Source organism: Lutra lutra, chromosome 13 (genome assembly GCF_902655055.1).
Source record: "Lutra lutra chromosome 13, mLutLut1.2, whole genome shotgun sequence".
Classification (NCBI taxonomy): Eukaryota; Metazoa; Chordata; class Mammalia; order Carnivora; family Mustelidae; genus Lutra; species Lutra lutra.
The window spans coordinates 85,645,098-85,671,611 of record NC_062290.1 but is presented as its reverse complement, the minus strand read 5'-3'; the positions used below and the strand labels follow the sequence as shown (position 1 = coordinate 85,671,611).

At 40.1% G+C, this 26,514-nt stretch overlaps 1 protein-coding gene across 4 annotated transcripts in view; it reads left to right on the top strand.

The window, feature by feature from the left end:
* Window positions 1-4,769: 4,769 nt before the first annotated feature.
* The window catches only part of GOLGA1 (golgin A1), a 47,503-nt gene continuing 25,758 nt past the window's right edge, over window positions 4,770-26,514 (top strand). The window contains exons 1-10 of one of the 4 annotated variants that reach the window (XM_047700006.1): window positions 4,770-4,901; window positions 5,711-5,760; window positions 6,606-6,908; window positions 11,945-12,035; window positions 13,985-14,059; window positions 14,987-15,084; window positions 16,433-16,465; window positions 19,345-19,473; window positions 19,793-19,962; window positions 20,414-20,525. In XM_047700006.1, coding sequence (XP_047555962.1) covers window positions 6,774-6,908; window positions 11,945-12,035; window positions 13,985-14,059; window positions 14,987-15,084; window positions 16,433-16,465; window positions 19,345-19,473; window positions 19,793-19,962; window positions 20,414-20,525 — 843 coding nt within the window. In that variant the 5' untranslated portion in view covers window positions 4,770-4,901; window positions 5,711-5,760; window positions 6,606-6,773. Of the gene's footprint in view, window positions 4,902-5,195; window positions 5,377-5,710; window positions 5,761-6,605; window positions 6,909-11,944; window positions 12,036-13,984; window positions 14,060-14,986; window positions 15,085-16,432; window positions 16,466-19,344; window positions 19,474-19,792; window positions 19,963-20,413; window positions 20,526-26,514 lie in introns of those variants that run through there. The other 3 variants (XM_047700008.1, XM_047700007.1, XM_047700010.1) reach the window with 3 other exon arrangements.

Sequence of the window (26,514 nt, the reverse complement as noted above, 5' to 3'; positions counted from 1 at the left end):
TGTTTACCCCCTTATTTTTTCAGACGATTACATCTGTGTGATAGAATATTAAATTAGTCAGAAGTCGGTTTTACCACCCAACAAATGTTTATTTGCCTCTTCATTGTATTTTTAATAAGAAGCCAGCTATTCATAACACCTCTCAGTTACAGCATTAAATTTTTTTAAAAAGTTGTAATTGCCTTTTTGGTAAGTAAATATGAAAATTTGGTAATGTACTATTTCTGAAAAATCAGTGGAAATGTCCGTAGTATCTGACATTCTGTTGTTTTAGTAACCAAATCATTCATTGCCATCGGAGAGTAGCACAGCAGATGTTATGCTATTTAAAATTCATAGTACTGACTCAGGCTCAGTATGGATATTAGTTGGAGGAAAGGAGCAGCAGTAAGAAGTGAGATTGACATTGTGAATATGACTTCTGTTTTTAACAGTTGCAAAGCCAGTTACTTTGCCGTTAAATGAGGTAAGAATTGTTTAGAAAACCAAACCTTTCCCCCATTCTGTACTTTATTTCTGTTTGTGCTGCACCTCCCAGTCGTTCCTGGATACTGTGACCCCTTTCCCTTACAATAAATAAATAAATAAATAAGGCAATTCATCTTCCTCAAACTAAAATTTCAGAACATGGTATTACACTGTGTTCCAGCTTCACTGAGTTTTTGAACAGAAACTTATTAAGCATACCTTGTGTTTAAGGAAAAATAATTGATGTGTGAATGGACTCAATCACCTATTAAAGGGAAGGATGTCAGGTTAATGTAGGGGGACATACCCTTAAATTGGGTAAAGATAAATGTATTAAATTAAGTGTAACTGACTTGTTGGTGCCATAGAAACATTTCCTTTGGAAGTCTGTAAATATGAAATGTTTTCTTAAGCTAAAATTGGTATTTTTCACTTATTAGTTTGGTGTAACTTTTGAGAATTCCATTTCTGTATAATATTGTTAATCACGGAAGTACCATTTTTTTAATTTCAAAAATATTTTTGTTAATTTCTTTCATGTTTTCTTTAAACATTATTTCTTATCAAACTACTCTAAGCAGTGTGATTTTTTTTTTAAGCAGTGTGAATTTTTAGAAACATTTGAACAGTAGATTCAGTTTTTTGCTTTTTTTTTTTTTAAGATTTTATTTATTTATTTGACAGAGATCACAAGTAGGCAGAGAGGCAGGCGTGGGGGTGGGAGGGGGGAAGCAGGCTCCCCCCTGGGCAGAGAGCCTGATGCAGGCCTCCATCCCGGGACCTGGGACCTGAGACCATGACCGGAGCCGAAGGCAGAGGCTTAACTCACTGAGCCACCCAGGCGCCCCTAGATTCAGTTTTTTAATAGTAAGAAGTACCCAGATTCACTTAAGCCTGAATTTGGTCATAAAACATACTACTTATTAGGAATATTTTCCTATTTTGGTGAACATTTCCAGTCTATATCCTAAGACAATCATCTTTTTAGGTGTAGTATTGTTTATTGAGACATTGGTAATTTCAGGGTTCAGAGTTCTACTCTTAATGATAGGCTTACGGAATGAAAGTTAATAGAGTGATTCTATTATGTTCAGAATGAGATAGGGAATTACAGCTAGCTTTCCTATAGGTCTGCAGTAAGCAGTATTTAAATTTTTATATCACTAGTATTATTTTCTCTTTTTAAGCTATTGTGAATATCCAGTTGTCTGTGATGAAAATTAGGATTTGTGAACATGAAAATTGGACCCATAAGTTTTCTCAAACATCAAATCAGTATGACAAACCATTATAAATTGTGAAATGATAATATATGATAATCCCAAAGTAAACACTTACAAACTATAGAAAAATAACCACTGCATTTTAAAAATTTTTATTCCTACCCTCCTTTGCATGTTATGATTTTTTCCTAAATTACATGTTGTGATGTATTAAAAATCTGCAGGAAAAAAGTTGCTTAGAATCTTAGAGGGTAATAAGAATTTTTATTATTTCCTGAAGAATGAGGGGTTTGGTTTGGTTTGGTTGGGTTTTTTTTTAGCTCTTGGCTATCTTATTAAAAATAACTTTTAATGGTCAGTAAAATATTTTAGGACTTCATGTTCATAGCTTTTTATAGTTATCTGGATACATTCCTTTTGCCACATAGACCATATGGCTAGTTCTACAATGATTTGTTTGTTTTTAATAAACCTTGCTGTTCAACAATCAATGAGTCTTACATTTTAGAGACTTCTTCCAGTTGAGGTGGATAGGACTTAGATAATAGGAAAGGCAGATACAATGTCCTAACATTTTCACAGTAGAGCTTATAAGTGAAGGAAATTATCCAAATAGGTTATCTTCATTGTGTAGCACCAGTACAAATAGTAATTTGAATCAGAGGAAGCAGTTATAAATAATTTCTTACTTTGCTCTAAAGATTATTGTCATTTCAGGCCACATTATTATATTCTCTGGGGAATTTCCATTGTAAGATTGAATATCCTTTTTCTTTATTCACATCATCACTAAAGCTAATCACATAGGAATTAAAATAAGTTTGATCTTTTTCCCTGAAAATAATGGTGAACCTATTGTCTATATTATGGATATTAGGCATAAATGCACTTGTTTCAATCATAGCAGAAATTACATTTGGAGAATACAATTACTTGATTTTGTAGTGGTGTGAAATACTTTTTAAAAATTGTGCTTGTCTGTAACTGAAATGTTATAGAATCGTAACACTATAGGGATTATAGAGTTATATTTATTAGCTCTCCTCAAGAGATTGAAGCACAATAATTTTCATGTAACAGTTCTTATCCAAGTGCTGCTAATCTGTGTGCAAATAATGAAGCTATTTGGTTGCCTATCTAGCTATTCACAAATCACTGTAATCCTTGAGACTTTGTCTTGTTGCTCATTTGTACTAAATTTGGGGTATTGTGGGTTAATATTTTAGATCAAAATCTGTCAACTCAGCTCTGTGAGACAGCAAACCATTTGGATTCATTAGTTTTATATGTGTTATCAGTAGAATAAATTTTGAAGGGGCTATTTACTACCAATAACGAAGGGGGAAATTATTTTGTCAATATCATTTGACTTGAACATTTGTGGTATTGTGAAAGTCTTACTCGTTGTGTTTCTGAATTGCTTAAGCCATACATACTCTTAAGGATGTTTTCCTGTTGTGTTCTTTTTCAGCCTTTTTCTGCTTTGTCTGTTACAGTTAATACTTCATAGATTTTAGAAAGAAGTTATTGAAACATTTTATTTTCTTGAGTTCATCACTTTTGACTCTTGTATGATATGTGATTTGTCATAAAGGATAGCAAGCCTTTCACTAACTACTTCACTAAATGAATTTCAGAGTAAACACTGTGATTCTGCAGGTGAATTCTGTAGGCCCTTCTTTCCAATGTTTTCTTCTATTACGGTGCCTGCCACCTTAAGGGCACTTAAATGGTAGAGGATGGAAAGTTAAACGTTGTTTTGATGTTTATTGAATAACAAGATTACAGAAAATTTGATTTTTGTTGTCCGTGTATTGAAAACATTTTTGCATTGATAAATGTTCTCTAGGAATGTGACTACATTCATCAGGTGTGAACTCTTGTAAATGAATTTTGTATCTTGAATCCACGTGTATATTAAGTGTATCATCAATATAAAAATAAACATTATTTGCTTAAAGTTTTTGGCACTTCTTCAGAATTGTTGACAACATACGTGCTAAACTGTTAGGGTTTGCTTCTTTCAGAACATACCTCAGACACTTAGGACTGTCTTGGGGTCGTAGCTTCTATGCTTATTCTTCTGGTTGGTAAGTTTCTTCTGAGTCCTAGTCTTGGTTTTTTCCCTGCCTTGCTCGAAGTGGTCAAAAGTGTCACACGCGGAGGGAGGATTGTTTGGCGGAGATGGAAGCTGCTGACCCTCTGGTTGTTTGGGGGTTTTCAAATGTGCGATCTCAATGTGGAATGTCTGACTTGTTTGGCATCGAGGGATCCAGACACCGGACGCAGGCTAATTTGCAGTGTAACTTTGAATGAGGCAGTTACCTCTCTCGAGTTTGTTCAACAGTCAAAAGTTGGAGGACCATGAGTAGATAATGAAATGAATGTAGTGGGCTGCCATCAGTTTGTTTATTTTGAAATGCAGTATATCGGAGTGTATAAGAGTATGATTCCGGAAACTTTTCTTTCAATGGTACATTCTGTGCGTCCTGTGTTTAGATATAAAACATATAACCTGCAGTTGGTCATAGGCACAAAAGTTCAAAAAAAAACTAGTCACAAAGCGCGAAGACCTAGTTGTAGTTTCCAAAGCCACAGGCTTCTGTGTGAGGAGGGAGGCACGGACTCGCAGTGATCACCTACTATGCCGTGGCCGGGCGGTTGGGCAGGGCGCAGTGGGATTGGGATGCGGGGAGCGGAACCGAAACTCCCTCTCCGTTCCGCGCAGCAGTGGCTTTAGGATTCAAAGCCCCACAACACACGCTGGCCCCACGGCACCAACTGGGTGCTTTTCCCTTCCGCCACACGGCTCCTCCCACCCCCCCGCTCCGCACCGCCCCCTTAAAAAGAAAAAAAAAAAAAAAAAAAGAACAATAAAGGCTTATGGCCACCCTGTCAGCATCCACGGGTCGGGCCGCTGGCTGACGTGGCGGGCCGGCCTTAGGAAGCGCCCAGCCTCGCGCCCGCGCCCTCCAGCGGCTCCGGCCCAACCGCAGCCCGGATGATGTCGCCGTCGACCGCGGAGACCGCGCGCGGGGCGCATGCGCGTGGCAAGTCCGCCCCGCGCGCAGCCACTTCCGGCGCGCTGGTGGAGGTGCGGTTCCGGGTCGCTGCTCTGCTCGCCGGCCGGCTGTGGGGGCTGGTGACGCGGGCCGGTGTTCTCGAGAGGTCCCGGAGGCGGGGCTCTGCCCGCTGCCCAGAGAGCGGCAGGTGCGCGGGCGGGGGCCGGAGATGCCAGGAGGCCCCTCTTTCTCCCGGTGGCCTCGGTCTGCCCCAGAGCGGCCCGGACGGGGTTGCCCAAGACCCAAGGCGGGGGGCGGTACCGGGGTGCTGAAAGGGCGGGGGTGGGGGCAGAGGGGCTGCCCGGCCGGGGAGTCTGGAGCCTAGGGTGTCAGGATCCCCCATGCCACCAGCGACCTTGGACAAGTCACTCCTCCTTTCTGGGTCTCAGTTTCCTTGCTGTCAGATGGGAGAGACGTTGAGTCCCTCTCCCTTCCTTGACAGTCCAAACGCGGGCGGTTCTAGAAGGAGCCTGAGTTGAGTGGGATCCAGACTGGCGTGGCAGGTACTTGCCTATTCCTGGGCGTTAGGCAGTTGTTTTTTACCCAGTTTAGCCATTCTTTTTCTCAGCGACGTTCTTAGTGCGAGTCAAGGCTCTGTGACTAGACTGCCCGGATCTCGCCAGGTAAACAAACAGTGTGTGACTGTCAGAATCAACTGAGAAGTAAATACTGGCCCTAGGAAACCGTAATCTCATTCAAGTTGTTTTTGCTCGAGTCTCCCAAGGTGAAGTAAATTTAGGCACCAATGAGAGATTCTGTTCTTTGTGCCTGTTAGTGAAGCTCCAGGTAGATCACAAATGCAAAGGATTTCTATCCCACTGAGGATTGTGGCAGTGATAGATTCTTCCCTCTGTCTTCTGGTGAATTCTCCCTTTATCCTCTTCCATTTCCCCCAAACATTTTGGCCTTACACTTGAAAGGAAATACCCAATGCATTTCATCTTTGTTTTCATGCAGGACAGAATGCTTTGACCGCCAAGCTGTTTTAAATCTGGTAGATAAGCCAGGTGAGTAGGTGGTTTACAGACATTGGAGAATTGTACAGATTTACATGGATAATCTGAAGTGGTAAGAAGTCGTTTGTAGATCTCAGAGCAGAACCTAGGTGTCCTCCACAGAACATGGAAAGTTAAGGTTGGAACCAGAATATTGGTGTTTCATACAACACTGGGAGGAAAAGAAGGTTGAATCTCATGTTGATTATCATGTAAAACATTCTGAAGACGAAACTGAGTTCAGGTCATTTTAATCACCCTTAAAGAGAACCATACAGAATTTCTAGGAAATGTTTAAGGGTATCTGATGCTTATATAGGATAAATGTCTGGCTTGCCTGTTTTTTCTAGGTTGTCAGCTTTTTCTAGTCAAGAGCTGATGGCAAACCATCCTCGAACAGTGGAATGTTATACCTTTATCCCCATATTGAGTATATATTTTGTCTTCATCTTAAAAAAAAAAATAAACTGTAGTTAATATTGGGGGGAGGATTTCCAACCATTATGTGATATTAACATGTACCCTGGGCAATTTTACTATATGTGTTATATGCCATAGCCAACGTGGCATAATAAAGAAAGAGTAAGGACTTGTGAGTCAGAGTCCTGGGTTCAAATACCAGCCCTGCCACTTAAGCACACACCCTTTGGCAGATTACCTCATCTCCTCAAGCCTGGATTTCCTTATCTGTTTATGCACGTGAAGCACCTGAGTGCTTTTAAAATGTTTAGCAGTGTGTTCTGTTAAATGTACATGTAAAATTATGAAACTTAATTTTGAAACCTGAAGCTTAAAAAGCAACTCAGTTCTGAAATCTCTCCTGCGTTTAACTTAGCTCTCTTTCGTCTGATTTGTAGATACTGTTCTGTAAGCCCTTGGCCCACACTGAAGTGGGAATGCAGTTTTCTTGGATGTCTGGAACTTTTTAGGCACCAGTCTCTGAAGTCCTGCTTGCTGGCCTAAGGACTAGACTACTGGGGTGGTTCACGAGCTGCTCATCCGTGCAGGATAACCACACAGCAAAAATGTTTGCAAAACTGAAGAAGAAAATTGCGGAAGAGACCGCTGTGGCTCAGAGGCCAGGGGGTGCTACTAGGATACCACGGTCAGTGAGCAAGGAATCGGTTGCCTCTATGGGAGCTGACTCGGGAGATGACTTTGTAAGTATCTTTTCTAATTTTTAATATTTGGTACACTCTTGATATATTTTTAAAAATAGTATTTCAAAGAGACTTTCCCATAAGTATTTTCTTTTAAAATTGGAAGATTAGATGGGGTTTATATCTGATTCTTCCTACTCTAAGGTGCTTTTCTATTTTTTTCCTATTTTTTCAGAGTCCCTTTTCATATTCTCTACATTGTCCTCTTACACTCTTTTTATACTTTGTGCATTTTCTTTCATATTTCGTTTCTCCAAAAAGCCTTGGCTTATTATCTCTGCAGACAAATATACTTTAAGTCATTGTTGCCTAACATGGTCTGTGAGTTATGGTGTGGAATTAGAGTACTCTATTTTACTAGGAAAGTTGCGGAGAAGACAACACCCCTGACTGCAGTATGTCCCTTATTTGTAAAGGACCTTTGTGTTTGGAAAGATTTCAGAACAATGAAAATGCTGTTGTGTTAGGTAGATCTCATGCCTTAGGATTAAAAGTGTGTCTTTGGCATATGACAGGATCCTCTCAAAGTCAGTTATCTTTTTTTAAAAAATCTTTTACAATATTTGATGTATGTAAAAGAATGTATGTGATATAACTGTAAAGTATAAAGCATAAAAATAAAATGAATGCTTGTTAATGTGTCACCTATCCAAAGAACTAAAACATTGTGGATACTGTTGAAGGCACTTGTATGCTCCTTCCCAGTTCACTTTCTTCCTTCCTGCCCTCCAGATAACCCCATCCTAAATTTTGTGTTTATCATTCTCTTTATTGTTAAAATATCCTCCCAGATATGTATATATTTATGAACAATTTGTTGTTTAGTGTTGCTTATTTGTGAACTTTATAAAAATGGTATTCCATAGTATTCTTGAACTTTTTTTTTTTTTTAAATTCACCGTGTTTCTAGAATGCATTTGTGTTCCATGAAGCTGTGATTCATTTACTTTTACTGCTGTGTAAGATTCCAGCATTTGACAAGGCCACAATTTATCTCTGTCTTTTCCTGATGATAGACAATTGAGTTGTTTCCAGGGTCAGATGAGTCTTCTTCCTCCTTTCTTCTGCTACCTGTCCTGGGTCAGATTACATGGCAGAAGCTCTTAGGTTATTGGGATGGAACAATAAGATTACCTGATATCATTGGCTGCTATATTTAACGGGAAATGTAATGCACATTTGATCCCCAGGCTGAAGGATATAGTTTCAATGCTGACTTCTGTGTCAGAAGTACCTGCTTTGCCTTCATGATGACATGCTAAATGAAGTCTGTCATCTTGAAAGTATTCCAGATATAGAAACTGGCCTGAATTCAGAAAGTATTTTCCGTTGAGACTGCTGAAGTAATCTACTTGAACTTACCGTCTCTATATTCTGATCTTCACGCCCTATCTCCAAACCTGTATATCCCACTGCATATATTTCTCCAACCAAATGTTCTTCCTCTAGTGTCTCAAATTCTAAAATGAAAAAAACTGAATTCTTTAACTCCATCTTCAAATGGGTACCTCCATTCCCCCAAGTCACCAGCAAGAAATTTCAAAAGCATTTTAGACTCTTCCCTCCATTTTTTTGGTGTCCAGTCAACAAGTATTTTGGTTTTCCATCTTCTAAATGTCTCAGACTTGCTCTCTTTACTCCATTGCCAGGAGTTCATTTACTTCCATTTTATTTCAAGCTGTCTTTTGGTTTTGGACAACTGTTGTAGCCTATCTGGGCTCCTTGCCTCTAATAACTCCCCAAAGCAGATGTATTCGTGTCTCTTTAATGCCTAAAACTCCTCAGTGGTTTCCCTATCACCTTCAAGATGAAGTTCAAATTCATACATAGTACAGTGGTAAACCCTCGTGGCCTTGGCACAGCTTCCCTGTCCAACCTCATCTCACTCTACTTTGCTAGACCCTGTGCTCCATCCACGCCGAACCTATTGCGTTTCTGGAATGCGTTATATTCCTTCACGCCCACAGCTTTTTGCACTTGTCTCCTGTCTCTGAAATGTCTCATCTCTTCCTTTTGCTCCTGAGTTCCTCTAACAGACTTTGTGCTTCCTTCAAGACCCCACTTACATGTTGCTTTCAGGAAGCCCCCTTGACCCGACCTGCCCTTGTCATCCCCTGTACTCCTTACCCCTCCTGGCCAAGTTTGGTCCCTTATCTCCTCCTGACCTCTGTAACAGCACCTGTTTACACTGCATTGTTGGTGGTTTGCTTGTCTGTCTCACTCAGCTGGGAGGCTTATGAAAGGCAGTAGAGAGTAGTAGTCAGGAACTCAGGTCAGGTGAAGGAGTCAGACCTAGATTCGATTCCCAGCTTCATTGTTACTCTAGGACTTGGGGCAAGTTCCTTTTCTATGCCTTAGTTCCCATATCTGTAAAATAGGAACTGTACTTGTCTTATTAAAGCATGGGTGTCGGGTCCCCAATGTTCATCCTGAGGTTTGATTATTTAAGGGGACTCAGCACGGTTTTACTTACGGCTGCCACTTACTATGATGAAAGAATACAAAGCATAATCAGCAAGAGGAAAAGGCGCATGAGGCAAAGCCCGGAGAAAACCAGGTGCAAGCTTCTGAAGTCCTCTCCCCCTGGAGTTACGTAGGACATACTTAACTCCCCCAGAAACAGTTGTGACAGCACATGTAAAATGTTGTCTTCCAGGGAAGCTCCTTGGAGACTCAGTGCCCAGGGATTTTATTGGGGCTCTTCACATAGGCACCGTCGGCCAAGCATTTACCAAAATTCCAGACTCCCGGAAGGAAAACAGGTGTTCAGCATAAACCATATTTTCGTACACAAACAGATTAGATACAGTGAACCTTTCTTACCAGTAACAGTGGGAACCCTTTAAAGTCTAAGTTCCCATAGTTCAGCCCCGGGGCTGGCCTTGCAGACAGACCTTGCTAAGAATTGTGATTGCAGGCCTGCAGTGTTACCTCTTCTGCCTAATAAATAAAACATTTTGCATAGTGCCTGGCTCTTTAACAGGCATTTCATAATAGTAGCTGCTTCTCCTGCTGTTCTAGGTTGGGAACTCTGTTTCACCACTGCTCCCAGTGCTTAGCACAGCTGAGAAGCGGATGTCTCACTAACAGTAATAATCATAACTTCTAATATGGATAAGTATTGAAACTAATTATGTGCCATTCTCTGTTTTAGGGAGTTGACAAGTGTTTATTTAATCCTCATCACAGCTCTGTGAGATTGATCATGTTTATTGTCATAGTTTACTTAGGATGAAATCAATGCACAGAGAAGGTGGCTAATGGGCCCAAGTTCTTATTTTCTAAGTGGTGAGGATGGAACTTTAACCCAGGTCCTCCACCTCCAGAGACTGCCTCTTACGTATAAACTAAACCAAGTCTCAATAAATGTTGTACTGGACAAGTGTTTAGACACATAAGTGAATATTTAAAGTGAATTTTTAGGGGGCCTGGATGACTCAGTCATCAAGCGTCTGCCTTTGGCTGGGGACATTATCCCAGGGTCCTGGGATCAAACCCCACGTTGGGCTTTCTGCTCAGCGGGAAGCCTGCCTCTCCCTCTCCCACTCCCCCTACTCCCCTCTCCCACTCCCCCTACTCCCGTCTCCCACTTCCCCCTCTCACTGTATCTCTGACAAATAAATAAAATCTTTAAAAAAATAAAAAATAAAGTGAATTTTTCAACCACCTTTAAAGATACTTTGGGTATTAGATGGGGAAACATGTCTAAAGACTAGATATTGGATAAAAATTTTTTAGGTGTGATAATGGCATTGTGGTTATAAAGGAAAATGACCTTATATTTGGGAAATGTTTATCAAAGTATTTAAGGCAAAATGTCATATCTGTTATTTATAGTACTTCAGTAAAATAATAAAGCAAATAGGGGAAAACATCAGCAATTATTAAAGTAGATGGAGAACGTTAATTAAACCATTCTCCCTACTCTTCTGCATTTTTAAAAATTTTATAATCTAAAAAAAAAGATAAATAAGTTATTTGTTAGCGGTAGTAAGCAATGCCCAAAGTAATAGTAGTATCCAGACATTTTAAAATAGATTGTTGTGGGGACATCTGGGTGGCTCAGTTAAGCATCTGCCTTCAGCTCAGGTCATGATCTCAAGGTCTTGGGATTGAGCCCAAGGCTAAGCCCAAGGCTTCCTGCTCAGCGGGGCATCTGCTTTTCCCTCTCCCTCTGCCACTCCCTCTGCTTGTGCTCACTTACTCACTACCTCTCTCAAAGAAAATCTTAAAAAATTTTTTTTAAAGTAAAATAGATTGTTGGGGAAAATTAATGTTTAATTAATATATTGATTATTGAATCCATATTATTTTTTTTTTGAGAGATCTCCATTTTATTAAGGAAAACTTAAAATGAATCCGTATTATCTGGTAAAGTCTTTGATGCATTTAGACAGAAACTTTATCAATGTCAGTGATGAGTTCTTCACCAGCCTTTGACCCCTTGTTAAAGAACCTTCTGCCCTTTTCTGCCAGGACTTCACCTTTGGAAAAAAAAAATGATTTTCTTTTTTCTTTTTTTAAGATTTTATTTGTTTACTTGGTAGAGCACAAGCAGGGGAGCAGCAGGCAGAGGTAGAGGAAGGAGGAGGCTTCCCGCCAAGCAAGGAGCGTGATGTGGGACTCAATCCCCGGGGCCCTGGGATCACAACCTGAGCTGAAGGCAGCGGCTTAACGGACTGAGCCACTGAGGCTGATTTTCTTATCACTAAAAATACATTCTTTGTATTATGTACTTGGTGTGATATGACCATAATGGATTTGTTTGCCACTATTTATTCTAATACTGTGTACACACACACACACACAGTCCGTTTAGCATCTCCTACCTTTTCCACATTGTAGAAGGGGATAGTGTTGCTCCTATTTCACAGATAGAGAAGCTAGGACCTAGGTATGTTAAGGAGCTCTTCAGTGATCACATTTAAAGTATAATGAAAGCTGAAACAAGAGTTGTTGCTTTCCGGTTCAGTATTGGGGTCTCACATTGCTGAAAACCCCTGTATGAATGTGACCTCTTGTCTGTGTTTCAACAGGCTTCCGATGGAAGCAGCTCCAGAGAAGATCTTTCATCCCAGCTCTTGAGAAGGAATGAACAGATCCGGAAACTAGAAGCCAGACTTTCTGGTATGTCTAAGACTTCATAAAAAGCAAGCAAAGAACACTGTCCTTGGCTGACCCTCTGTCTATGTCAAATAACGATATAGTGTCACCTTATGGTGATAGTGCTATATATTGACGTAACTCTTAGTCAAAATGGAGCAATTTGTGCCCTTTTGGTTCCCTCCTTTTGTTAGTGTACTGAAGACTGTAAACTCAAAAAGAATAAGTTGGGTTTTTCTGCTCCTGAGGTTTCTAGCCATGGATATAAAAGGTATTAAAAGTATACATAGACTAGATTTGATGATCTTCCACCTGTTAGCATAGCTGTCAGGGTAGGGGATAGTACTTACAGGGAATGGCCAACAAATGGATTCTTCAGCACCAGAGTGGCTACGTTGCCACTAGCTACAGCTGCATATCACTTGTGTAAGTGTCCTGGGTCTTTAGACCACTTTCCAGTGATATTCAACACCTGTATAGAAGCTGTAACTCTCATTATGTCTTTTGTGTGCAGTTTACAATTTACACAACTTCCATTATATCCTTGCCTGAGCAGGGCACGTTTGTGATAGAGTTGTGAGTTTCTTATTTTGGTTTCTGCCAGCAGACACATTTTGAAAGTTTCATCCTGTGAAGTGGTCAATGGCTTCTGTGTTTCTTTTTTGTCCCTTGGCCTTATGCACATTTTCTTGGAGTGAAAGCAGTAGACTACAAAACTCACCAAACTGTATACAAATACTTGTGTTTGTGAGGTTATCAAAGGTCCGTAGTATAGCTCCCAGCTCCCAGTTGGTGCGCTATCTCCTTTTGTCCTCACTGTAGCCTTACTAGGCTTAGCGAGGTTAAGGTCACTGAAGCAGTAAGTGGTGGAGCTCGGATCTAAACCCAAATTTGCTTGCTAGAGTCCATACTCTTAACTATAGTCTTCTTTAAGTTCAGTTGTTACAGTCCGATTATACCTACTTGTAAATAACATCAGGAACAGAGGTGAAATAACTTTACTTTTGTTTAATGTTGGGGAGAAAGCTACATGCCTTCCCTGACATAGAGACGGAAGAATCATTTGGGCTTGACTAAAATTAGGGAAGGGATAGGACAGAGAAAGGACACTTAGAAAGCCCAGTTGTGTCCTTGGTATCTTCCTCCAGGTTCCATATGAACAACAGCAGCAGCAGGTACCTCTTCCTGAACCTCTTACTGAAGCATGTCCACTGCTTCTGGCATAGAAAAACACCTAATTTGTTATCTAATTAGGACACAGAAAGCAGTTTACTAAGTGCGTTTGCGGCCATTGCGATTAATACTATCATTTGCTAAGTAACAAAACTAATACTTGGGATCAATAATTTGCTTCCAGTCTCTCAGCTACAGACTGACAGAGCTGGGATTTGGCCCAAGCCTCCTTTTCCACTGTACCATACGATCTTCTTTGGCCGCCCAGATAATTAATTCTGACTTTCACCTTTAATACAGCAGAGGAAGCTCAGTTCCCGTGTAGAAAGGAAGCTGACTTTTCTAGAAAATTAAGTACTTTGAAGGTAAAGACCATCCTGTGGTAAGGTGTTTGCTATCGTCCCAACCACTGTTAACTCAGCTGTACGAACTGTGAGCTGTTCATTGAGTTTCTTTTGGCCTATCCTATTGCAAATACTGGAAGGGGAAGTAAAAACGGAGGTTTGAAATTAACGAGCAGGGCGTTTCTGATGATCTGACCAGGCCCACTTCTTGCTCTCTATCCAGGCTAAATAAACCTGCCTGTTTGTATTCACCATTTACACTGTGGATGGTTTGTACTATACCTGTTTGCTTGTGTTGGTCATTGTTAATGGGAGGCTGTCTGCCTAGCTTTCCTTAACAGCAATGGTTTTCGGGTTGAGAAAATCATCATCATTTTCACTCATTTTTTTGTTTAATTAACTTCCTTTCCTGATGTTTGTCCATTCCTGGTATGTGCGTCACCCTCCTCACCCAAGACTATGCTGAACAGGTCCGAAACTTGCAGAAGATAAAAGAGAAGCTTGAAATTGCATTAGAAAAACACCAGGATTGTACGTATTTTTTTTCCTGCTTTTTTTCAATCTTTTCAGGGTTTAGTTTTTTGTTTTTTGTTTTTTTAATGAAACAATAGTGTATTGGTTAAGTTTGTCCTTCATCATAGCTCAGATCTTTTAAGTGTACTTCTTAATCAGAGTGATAAAACATTTGTCTAATATTTATAAGCATACAATTCCTGTTAATGTTGTGTTACGGGCATGCTTCTTAGGAGAAGGTCATTGTGTGTATCAGCTTGTCTTCATCCGGTTCACCAATTTATTGGCTGCCCTTAGATTTTAGTAAAATCAGGTGCCTGGCCCTTAAACCTAGATTAGGAGCCTTGTTCTAGCCATAGCTTCATGCTGCTGTATTCAGAATGGGGGGAAATTTTTGGCTGTCATCACTTCTCCAGCAATAGAACATACATTTTATTTAGTCTGTCCTAATTCATATGTTCTCCTTTGGATTCAATCCAAGAAAGATGCTAAAGAAGTTTTCTATCAACATATACTTAAAAAAATTTTAAAGGAAAACGAAGTGAAAGAAAGGTTTTTTGTTTTGCGTAGTTTTGAATTTTATTTTTAATTCTGATAAAGTATGCTAGTGACCATCACTTAGCAACAGTGTTAGCCTCTTCTAGCGACCTACCGACTATCATTGTACTGTTGAAAAAGTTACCTCTTGGCATCTTCCTAAATGTATATACTTGCTTATTACCAAAATAGAATAAGAGAAAGCAAAATAACAACTATGCTCTAATGCTAAGCCCAAAAGATTCTGGGATGTTGTTGAGACTGATCAGGTTTTTCCCAGTCTCATTATCCACTTATTTGACCTTGATCTTTTTTGTTAGGTTACAGTTGTAGAATAGTCACATGGGCTATCTGTCATGCCGTTTCTGAAATATCGCCACATCTCAAATACAGCCTCTCTGTTAACAGCTTCCATGCGGAAATTTCAAGAGCAGAATGAGACATTCCAAGCCAACAGAGCCAAAATGGCAGAAGGACTGGCTTTGGCCTTAGCCAGAAAGGACCAGGTATTTTATATGTGACACCCAAGACGGGTGGAAAGATTTCACTTAGTGATGTGATTTCAAAAATCGTGACGTAAACCTGGTAGAAAATATCTGCAGCCTTGGAGAAAAGGAATGCTCTGTAGTTTACATTTGTAATCATGAGATGCATCCAGAATATGAGAATATCATTCTGTCATTCTGTGTAACTTCGTAACAGGGAGAAGGGAAATGATGTGTTCTATCTGGTGGCGTATCCCAAAAGAAGGGAAATGGTCTCTGTCCTCTAAAAACCTGTCTCAAGGCCTGACCCCTAAACCCCAAAGATTTGCCTCTTAGAGTGGAGAATGCTCTCAAGCCCAGCTTCTATGAGGTACATAGGTCTTACGGTCTGTTCCCCAGTGTCTTTAACCCCAGTGAATTAGACAGAAGGAACTCCTGTAATCTCACTAGAACCATCCATTGATAGATGCTGAATGAATAACAATAAGAAAGGAAAATAGTACTATTACCACCTATTACAGTAATTAAGAAGTAAATATTTCTTTCGATGGCATTTTAAATTTAAGAAAAACATCAAGATATTATACTGGTAATCTTGATTTATTAAGACAGGATCAATTTATTATGTTTCTTAAGAATATATATATAATTCATCTATAGTTGGTGAGTTGGTTGGTTTTAAAGTGAGTATTTTCAAGGGAGTATTAGGATATTTGCTAGCCAGGAAAAGACATTATTCACCAATACCTATTAGATAACTATGGTATAAATGTACATAAATGATGATATCATCTAAAATTGGTGAATTCTGATTGTAGGCACTTGGAATACGGCTTTTTGTACCGATGGTTATTTTTCCTCCTGTGATATGTGAATAAGGGGCATCATATACCAGACGGCGTAAAACATATTGGTAAAATCAAGATAAGAAGGAAAATAATTATCAGGGGCTGGTGAGGATGGTCCCTCTTACCTTCATTAAATTAATTTCTAAATATCAATTATAGTTACCGACTCAGCTGCCCCAGCTACCCACTCCCAAGAGATAATAGTATTCATGGAAAAACACTCAGGAATAAAGTGAAAAGCTGCATCAGAACACCACACTACAGCTTTGTTGGGTGCTCCGCTTAGTAAAAATCTGCAGGTTTATATTTGTGTTCTAGAAGTTTCTATAAAATTCATTTTCTTCTCCTTTTAGGACTCTTGGTTCTCTTAATACTAAGCCAACTTAATGGGGTTTTTTATTTGCTGTTTTGATTGGTTGCTTGCTTGCTTTACAGGGGAGTTAGGTTGTTTTGTTTTCTGAAAACCTTATGTTACTGATACTTTTCCCTGGAAACTGTACTTTTTTGTTGTTTTATTTTAGGAATGGTCAGAAAAAATGGATCAGCTTGAAAAGGTTAGTTCATCTTTTATTTTTATCTCAGTATGAATGTTGGCCTCTCCTCAGGGCTTGGAAAATGGCTTTTCCGGTACCCAGTGTACAGATCGCTCTACCGCCTCTTAGACTTGGGGTGCTGGTTGAGTTGACACTGACTTGAAAAGCTCATGGGTGCCCTTGCTTGAGGGGCATGCTGGATATCTTTTGTTTGCCCCTCCCACTATCCTCTCCTCCCTTAGCTTACCTTTCTCTGTGTCCCTGGAGGCTGATGGAAACTGCGTCAGCCGGGCTCCATTGCCCTCTGGTTTCCAACTGGGTTCTGGGATTTATTCCTCCAGCCTTCTCCATGTGGGATCCTTTCAGGTAAGTTGTATCCCATGGCCAAAGGTCACAGCTTTAGTTGGATATTCCTGGGTCTCTTGTAACCTCTACATCCCTTTGCCCCTTCCTGCCCAACTGTTACTAGCACGTTAGCTTTGTGCTTTCTTACCCACCCACAGCTTTCAAAAGTCCCTTTATTAAACTCTTCTCAAAATACCCAATTCAAGACTGCCATCTGTTTCCTGCTGGAGTCCTAATTGGCACTGTGGTAATATTAGGAATACTTTTTGAGGAGGCAGTGGGGAAGGAGGGCATTTTTCAAGGCTCAGCATTGAGCAGATAAGAGCATTTCTTGGCTAAACACAGACGAGGAAAATTGATTACTCTAGCACCATAGCTTGTGTAACACTGTGTAGGTGTTAATGTAATGTATTCCTGGCTCCCAGACATGAACAGGAAGATGAAATTTCAGGCCTATAGTTAGAAAAACATTTTAATTTAAAAGTCCGCTCCCTCAGCCCAAATTATATGCTGCTACCTAATTCATTTTTTGTTTTCATCAAATACTCCTAAATTAAGTCTTCATGGTAAAAAATTATTTCTTAGATTGATAAATTCAGTTGCAAAATATATTTACTGTTCGGCCACCTGGGTTGCTCAGTCAGTTAAGTGTCTGCTTCTGGCTCAGGTCAGTATCTCAGGGTCCTGCGATTGAGTCCCACACTGGGCCCCCCAGGGAGCCTGCTTCTCCCTCTGCCTCTCATGAATAAATAAATAAAATCTTTTTAAAAAATGAATTTAAAAACCTCGTTTCTAAATATATATTTATGTGTGTATATACACACACACACGTGTATTTATACTGTTCATTTTATTAAGCAGATGAGTTTTATTGTTGTTGCATTCTTGGAATAAAACTCCAAGTTAAACCAGTTCTCTTTGTGTGTTCTGTAGAAATCTAGTTATCAATTTATCAAAGAATGCTTGAACATATTTTTGTAAGGAAAGAATTACAGAAAAGTCAAGCTATCTCCCAAAGAAACTTGTGCTTAAAATCTGAACATGGTGTTAATGATGGTCTTCTTAAATATGGAGGTATTGGTTAGGTTAAAGTTTTCTTAAAAGAAACTCATAAGATTATAGTAGTTGAAATTCTCATTGAACTATTTTTTATCTTCTAAAATTGTTAAGGAAACATGCAGGACTGAACTAAATAAAACCACCGTCAGTGCACTAAGGCTATCCCCACCCCCTCTCCCCTGACCTAAGAGGGACTGGGAAATATTTTAGACCCAGAAGAGCAGTGAGACATCTATGTAGGTCTTTGAAGCCACTGTCATTTTTGGAACTGTTATTTTTAGACTGTTTTGATTTCTTTTCAATCAGGAATTAGAAACTGTAGCAGCAGGGTTTGTCCTGAAAATAGTCTATCTTGGGAAGCTGTCATTTAGTAAATTGTAACCTGCTGACACCAGTCATGTCTAATTTTTTTTTTTTTTTAGAATTAAATGCCACCAGACGTAGATACGTTACAAATTTTTTTTTAAAGATTTTATTTATTTATTTGACAGAGATCACAAGTAGGCAAAGAGACAGGCAGAGAGAGAGAGGAGGAAGCAGGCTCCCTGCCAAGCAGAGAGCCCGATGTGGGACTCGATCTCAGGATCCTGAGATCATGACCTGAGCCGAAGGCAGAGGCTTAACCCACTGAGCCACCCAGGTGCCCAGGTCATGTCTAATTTTTGTTGACTTCCTAACTGAAATTGCGAACTGACATCAGTTCTACTTAAATGCATCTCATTTTTTCAGGGTACTCAGTCTTACTCCAGTTACTCACATTGCTCATCCAGTTCAGTATGCCACTGAGAACAGACCGGGAAAATGAGGATCTGCGATTTCTAATCAAACTTAAGAACTTTTAAGTGTCAAGCAGTTGTTGCTCTTACTCCCCTTATTCACAGCTGGATCATTTAAAACACATTTATTTTTAACTTAAAGAGGGTTAGATACCAAAAAAAAAAAAAAAAAAAAAAAAGAGGGTTAGATAATGCTGTATTGGTCATATCACCATAAAGCTTCCTGTTATCTACTATTGTCTGCTAACAAGAGAGTTTTTGAAAGATTTTTTTTTTTTTAAAGACTTTATTTATTTGACAGACAGAGATCACAAGTAGGCAGAGAGGCAGGCAGAGAGAGAGGAAGGGAAGCAGGTTCCCTGCTGAGCAGAGAGCCCGATGAGGGGCTCGATCCCAGGACCCTGGGATCATGACCTGAGCTGAAGGCAGAGGCTTTAACCCACTGAGCCACCCAGGCGCCCGAAAGATTTTTCTTTATTAAGTAATCTGCTGGGGGTACGTGGCCGGCTCAGTGGAGCCGGCAGTCCCTGATCTCAGGGTTGTGAGTTCGAGCCCCACATTGCGGGGAGATTACTTAAAAACAAAATCTTAAAAAAAATAACAATTCTGCTGAATAAAAATTAAAACTTTCTGTAGATTTTATTTAAAAGCATTCTGCATACATAATATGGATTTGTGGTGTCTTCGTTGCCTGAGATGATGTCTTCTTCCTCCAAATAGGAGAAAAGGTTTCTGACAGCTCAGTTACAGGAAATGAAGAACCAGAGTTTGAATCTTTTCCAAAGGAGGGATGAAATGGATGAATTAGAGGGGTTCCAGCAACAGGAACTAAGTAAAGTAAAGCACATGGTATGCATTTTTATTTTCATAGCTACGTGCTCTATAGATGATTAATTGCTCTGATTTTACTAGTTATCACTCTCTATTTGCTGATGAACATACCCTAGTAGTCTTTGATATTAATCATATGTGTTTATTTTTCAATTTATCAAAGTGGGGAAGTTCTGTTTGAAATGTGCTTCATTTTCCTTTTCTTTCTTACTACTGGGCCCCTTATAAGCCCACAAAATTGTTATGAAAGTTTGACTTGTTTGTCCATATTTTTAAAAATAAGTCTCAGTAGTATTTCTTAGTAGTGGCCCAGTGAAACTTTGTATCTTTGTATCAGCTTTTAAAAAAAGAAGAAAGTCTGGGGAAAATGGAGCAAGAGTTGGAGGCACGAACCAGAGAACTTAGTCACACCCGGGAGGAGTTGATGACCTCCAGTCAGATGTCATCAGACTTGAGCCAGAAGCTAGAAGAATTGCAGAGACACTGCTCAGCGCTGGAAGAGCAGAGGTTCTTGCTTGGTCTGTGGGGCCCACGGGAAGCGGTGTTAGCTCTGGCTACAGCTTGCCTGCCTCTCCCCACTGCTCTTCGCAACACTTTCTGATCTCAGTTCTGGCAAAGGCTTCTAGACTGTCCTTACCTGCCCAGGGCTTGAGACCCTCCCTCCCCTTCACCTGCCTAAGTTCAGCTTCCAAGCCTGCCAAGTGATTCAGATATGTTTTTGTTTCTAAGCTATTGAGTAACCAAAGGGAGATCACGATTTTTTGCTTAAACCTGGGTGGAATTTTTTCTCCAAGCTTCTACTTCAGAAAGAGCCAAAGGGTCTTCTCCATTGATAATCCTCCAATGACTAGCATTTGCAGCCCTGACATATAAAGAAACATCTGTATTTTTCCTGTAGAAGAATGTCTCTTAGATGAGATTTCCAAATGTGTTTATTGTCTGCTTTCTTTCAATGAAGAGATCAAGTGGCAGCTTCAAACACAGGTGCCGAAAATAAGATCTCAGCCCTGGAGCAAAAGGAACAAGAGCTCCAAGCGTTCATTCAGCAGCTTTCCATGGATTTGCAGAAGGTGAGTGGAGTACTAGGAGTGGATCCAGGTTGCTAGGATTCATGAATGGGGTAGAAACTAAATCTGTCAGAAATTTCTGTCTCAGGTTGGCTGCTGAAACTTGTTTCTCCTGCAGCTTATGTGACCCTAGTTCCCAGTCTAGCCAGGCTACCTTCTCATGGGTGGCCACACAGCTGAACAGAAGAGGTCAGTGTTGTCCTGGTAGGAAGTCTAAAAGCACGCCATTTGATCTGCTCAGATTAGTCTTTAAGTGCTACATGGTGGGCCTTGAACATAAGAAAATGTAGCATTCGCGGTTGATGTGGCCTAATCCAGTTTGTTCCAAATGATAATCCTTGGGGCGCCTGGGTGGCTTAGTCGTTAAGCGTCTGCCTTCAGCTCAGGTCATGATCCCAGGGTCCTGAGATCAAGCCCCGAAATGGGCTCCCTGCTTGGCGGGAAGCCTGCTTCTCCCTCTCCCTCTCTCCCTTCTTGTGTTCCCTCTCTCACTGTGTCTCTGTCTGGCAAGTAAATAAATAAAATCTTCAAAAAAAAAAGGTAATCCTTATAATTCATTTGTTCATTTGGCCAGCATACATTTATTTCCCTCCTATTATAGGTCTGTGCTGTCTTGAGACTATAAAGAATAAAAAATATTGTTATTGACTGTAGACTAGTGTTCCTCAGTGGTATGTTTCTTCCCATCATTTTGAATAGAACAGTTGTACCATATGATTGTCCCACGCATTGCAGGACACTCAGCTTTCCTGGCCTCTGCGGTCTTAGTGCCGGTTGCACCTTCAGGCATTGGCAGTCATGCCCTTCCATCATATGAAAAAATACCCCCTGGGGGGTGGTATGACCAACCCTACCCTCATCCCTTGAGAACTGCTAGTCCCAAGTGCAGCAGAAACTTAGAGCATCATTACAGTAGAGTAAGATTTGTGTGAAAAGTCTGTATACCCCTTACAAACCGTGATGTGTGCCGTGAAGGAAAACTACAGGATGATGTGGGATCCTTTAACGGCATCAGATCAGATCTAGCCTTGGAGTCGGACAATACTTCCCTTGAGGAAGTAACATTTGAGCTGGGGAGGGGCAGTGGAAGAGAATTTGAAGCAAGAACAGTGAGCAGTTTGAACCATAAACCCAGAAACCTTGAGGCAGTAGAAAGATGAGCCCATTCAGGGAACTGGAGGAGAGGACACACTGAGTGAGAGAAGAATGGGTTGGTTGGGGAGGCAACCATTGAATGGGTTTCCAGTTAGGAAGCTCTTGTACCTGTCCAAGCATGAGATGGTGGCTTTGACAAGAGTGGCAATGAAGATAATGGGGGAGTAGACAGATTGATGAAATCGTGAGGAGACTGACCCACTTGCTAATGTAATGGATGTAGGAGAAGAACAAGAGAAAAGGAAGTTTTGGTGATGATTGATCAACTGAGTGGCTGATGGTGTCAGTCATTGGGCTATGAGTGCCAGAGGAAAGACAGTTTTTTCATGAAGATCATGAGTTTTGAGTAGTTTTTTTGTTGTCCTTATCGCTATTGAATAGATGTAACATTTATTTCAGGTAGCAAGTGTAACAAGGTAGTGAACCCCTATGTAGCTAACCCACAGGTTAAAAAGAATAATAGGCTTACCTTTGAGCTTCCCCATGTGCCGTTCACTGTTCCATCCCATTTCTTTTTCTTTTGTAAACAATCTAGAAACTGTTCCATTCCCTTCTTAGTTCTTGCTTTATAATTTTACTATTATTTTATCCCTAAACTGTATGTATCTTCTGTTGTCTCTCATGCTTGTTAAAAATTACATAAATTATGCTGTAGGTATTCTTAAAACTTGCTTTTGGTGCCCAACATTATATTCCTAAAAAACGTGCATACAGGTCATGCAGCTGTGATTTGTTCTTTCCTCAACTATGTAGTATGAGGTTACCAAAATATATCCGTTCCATTGACCATCAACATTGCAGTGTTTCTGGTCTTTTACTATTACCAACAAGGCTGCTACGAACTTTCATCTACCTGTGCAAGTTACTCTAGAGTACATTTAAGATGTGGAAAGCTTGGGGGTGCCTGGCTGGTTCAGTCAGTAGAATGTGAGACTCTTGATCTTGGGGTTGTGAGTTCAAGCCCCACACTGAGTGTAGAGATTACTTTTTTTTTTTTTTAAGATTTTATTTATTTGAGAGAGAGAGGGAAAGTGAGAGCATGAGAGGGAAGAAGGTCAGAGGGAGAAGCCGACTCCCCTTGGAGCTGGAAGCCCAATGTGGGACTCAGTCCCGGGATCCCAGGATCATGACCTGAGCTGAAGGCAGTCACTTAACCAACTGAGCCACCCAGGCACCTGGGTGTGGAGATTACTTAAAAATAAAATCTTTGAGAGGCGCCTGGGTGGCTCAGTTGGTTGGGTGTCTGCCTTTGGCTCAGATCATGATCCCAGGGTCCTGAGATCAGGCCCCACATTAGGCTCTCTGCTCAGCAGGGAGCCTTTAAAAAAAGTTGAAAATCTTTTTAAAAACTTTCGTACTTTTTCGGGGCGCCTGGGTGGCTCAGTGGGTTAAGCCGCTGCCTTCGGCTCAGGTCATGATCCCAGGTCCTGGGTTCGAGCCCCACATCGGGCTTTCTGCTCAGCAGGGAGCCTGCTTCCTCCTCTCTCTCTGCCTGCCTCTCTGCTTACTTGTGATTTCTCTCTGTCAAATAAATAAATAAAATCTTTAAAAAAAAAAAAAAAAACTTTCGTACTTTTTCAACTTTTCTGGATAATGCCTAGTTTTTTTTTTCCATAGTATCTATAGTAATTCACACAGTCCCACAGACGCATATAAGGGATTGCTTGACTTATTCCGTTTCCTTGCTACCATGGTGTATTATCAGACATTAACTTTTTGCCAGTCTAGTGAGTATGAAATATTGTCTCAACGTGATTTTTTAAAATTTTTTAAAAAGATTTTGTGGGGTTTTTTGTTTATTTATATGACAGACAGAGGTCGCAAGTAGAGAAGAAGCAGGCAGAGAGAGGGGGAAGCAGGCTTCCTGCCGAGCAGAGAGCCCCATGTAGGGCTCGATCCCAGGAACCTGGGATCATGACCTGAGCCAAAGGCAGAGGCTTTAACCCACTGAGCCACCCAGGTGCCCCTCTTAACTTGATTTTAATTTGCTTTTCTCAGATTACTATGAGGTAATACTATCTTTTCATGCTTATTGGTCATTCTTGTTCTTCTGTGAAGTACTCATTCAATTATTTTGCCTGTTCTGCGTTTTCTTTTTCTCCTTGATTGTAGGAGTTCATTATATATATCCTAGCTGCCATGCTCCTTTGTTAGTTATATGGGTCGCAAATGTCTTCTCCCAGTTTTTGTCTTGTTCTCACACCCTTTATGATCTGTTCTGATGAAAATACACTCTTAATTTTAGTATAGTTGAATTTATTATTTTCCTTTAAGTTCACACTTTAGCTTTTTTATTTTTATTTATTTACTGTTAAAATAATTGTTCCCCTGTTCAGTGGGATTTCCATTTCATTTATGTGTTTTTTTAAGTAATCTCTACACTCATCATGGGGCTTGAACTCTATGACCCCCCAGATCAAGAGTCACGTGCTCTACTGGCTGAGCCAGCCAGGTGCCCCCACTTTTGGTTTTTTAAAGAAATCTTTTCTAACCCAGGATCATAATGCTATTTTCCTATATTGTTATATAGGAAGTTTTATAGTTTTGCTTTTTACAGTCAAGTCTTTAATACACCTAAGCTATGAATTTGGTTTGAGAAGGGGATCTTTCTCTTTAAAAAAAAAAAAAAATGTGGGGCGCCTGGGTGGCTCAGTTGGTTGAGCGACTGCCTTTGGCTCAGGTCACAATCCCGGACTTCCAGGATCAAGTCCCGCATCGGGCTCCCAGCTCCTTGGGGAGTCTGCTTCTCCCTCTGACCTTCTCCTCTCTCATGCTCTCTCTCACTCATTCTCTCTCAAATAAATAAATAAAATCTTAAAAAAAAAATGTGATACCATTTACTGAAAAATCTGTTCTTTTCTCGCCAGTCTGCAACGCCAGCTTTGTCATGTTCAGGTTTCCAAGTGTACATGGAACTATTGGGCTTCGGGCCACACGCCTCTGTGGTATTTGCATGATACTGTACATCACCTTACTAGCTATGGTGTCAGGACAAGTCCTAGTGTCTGATAAGATAAATCTCCTCACCTAATTCTTTTATTTTTTTTAAAGTATTTATTTATTTATTTGACAGAGAGAGAGATCACAAGTAGGCAGAGAGGCAGGCAGAGAGAGAAGAGGAAGCAGGCTCCCCGCTGAGCGGAGAGCCGGCTCCATCCCAAGACCTTGGGATCAAGACCTGAGCTGAAGGCAGAGGCTTTGACCCACTGAGCCACCCAGGCACCCCACTCACCTAATTCTTTTTTATGAGTATTTTGAATATTCTTGGCCCTTGTTCTTTCACAGAACAGCTTGTCAGACTCCTCAAAAAATTTTTGGGGGATATTGATTGGATGGCATTGAATCTGTAGATCCATTTGGAGAGCAGTGATTACTTTATGGTGTGAGTTTTCTTTATCCAAGAACATGATCTGTTTTTTTTTAATGCGTATAAGATTCTGTGATTTTCTTCATTAAAGTTTATTATTTACTGTTTAATTTATTCCTAGGTACTTTATTTTTTATACCAGTTGCAAATTGTGTCTTTTTAAAAATTACTTTTTGGGGCCCCTGGAAGGCTCAGTTGGTTGAGCAACTGCCTTTGGCTCAGATTATGATCCTGGAGTCCCAGGATCTAGTTCCACATCAGGCTCCCTGCTCAGCAGGGAGTCTGCTTCTGCTGACCTCTCTCCTCTCATGCGCTCTCTCTCTCTCAAATAAATAAATACAATCTTTAAAAAAAATAAAAATAAAAATTACTTTCTGTGTTTGTTGCTGGCATATTGAGGTACTACTTTTTTATGTATTGTTTATTTTTGCAATTTATTAACTCTTACAAGCTTAATAACTAGTCTACAGATTTTTTTGAGTTTCTTAAGTAGCAGTCATCTGTGAATAATGATGGTTTTGTTTGTTTCAGATTCTTACACCTTTTTTATTTTTGCCTTGTTCTGTTGGGTTGTTTTCTTATTGTTGAATTTTAAGAGTTTCTTTTATATTTTGGATAGCAGTTTTTACCAGGTAAGTTTTTTGCAAATATTTTCTCCTAGTCTGTGGCTTGACTTCTTATTCTCTTGACATTGTCTTTAGCAGAGCAGAAGTTTCTAATTTCAGTGAAGTCTAGCTTATCAGTAATTTCCTTTGTGCATCATGCCTTTGGTGGTTTATTTATTTATTTATTTATTTTTCAGTGATATATTCAACAAATGATTGCTATACCCATGGTCATTTGGTTTTCTCCTTATATTATCTTCTAGGAGTTTTATAGTTTTGAGTTTTACTATTCTGTGATCCATTTTGAGTTAATTTTTATGAAGAATATAAGGTTACTACGTCTAGATTCATTTTTTTCCTGTGGATGCCATTTGTTCCAGCCCCATTTGTTGAGGAGCTGTCTTTGCTTCATTGTACTGCCTCTGCTTCTTTGTCAAAAATCAACCGAATATATTTGTCGGGGTCTCTTTCTGGGCTCTCTCTTCTGTTCCGCTGATCTATTTGTCTTTCACCAATACCATCCTGTCTTGATGACTGCAATTTCATATAAGTCTTGAGGTCAGGTAGCCTCAGTCCTCCAACTTTGTTCTTCCCCCTCAATATTGTATTGTTTTTTTGTGGGTCTTTTGCATCTCCATAGAAACTTTAAAATCATTTTATTGGTATCCATAAGGTAACTCGCTGGGGTTTTGATTGGGATTGCATTGAATCTATAGATCAAGTTGGGAAGAACTGATAGCTTAACAATATTGAGTCATTCTACCTGTGAACATGGACTATCCGTTTATTTAGTTTTCATTTTTGGTTCTTCTTTATTCATCAGCGTTTTGTAGTGTCCCTCACATAGATCTTCCACCTATTTCAT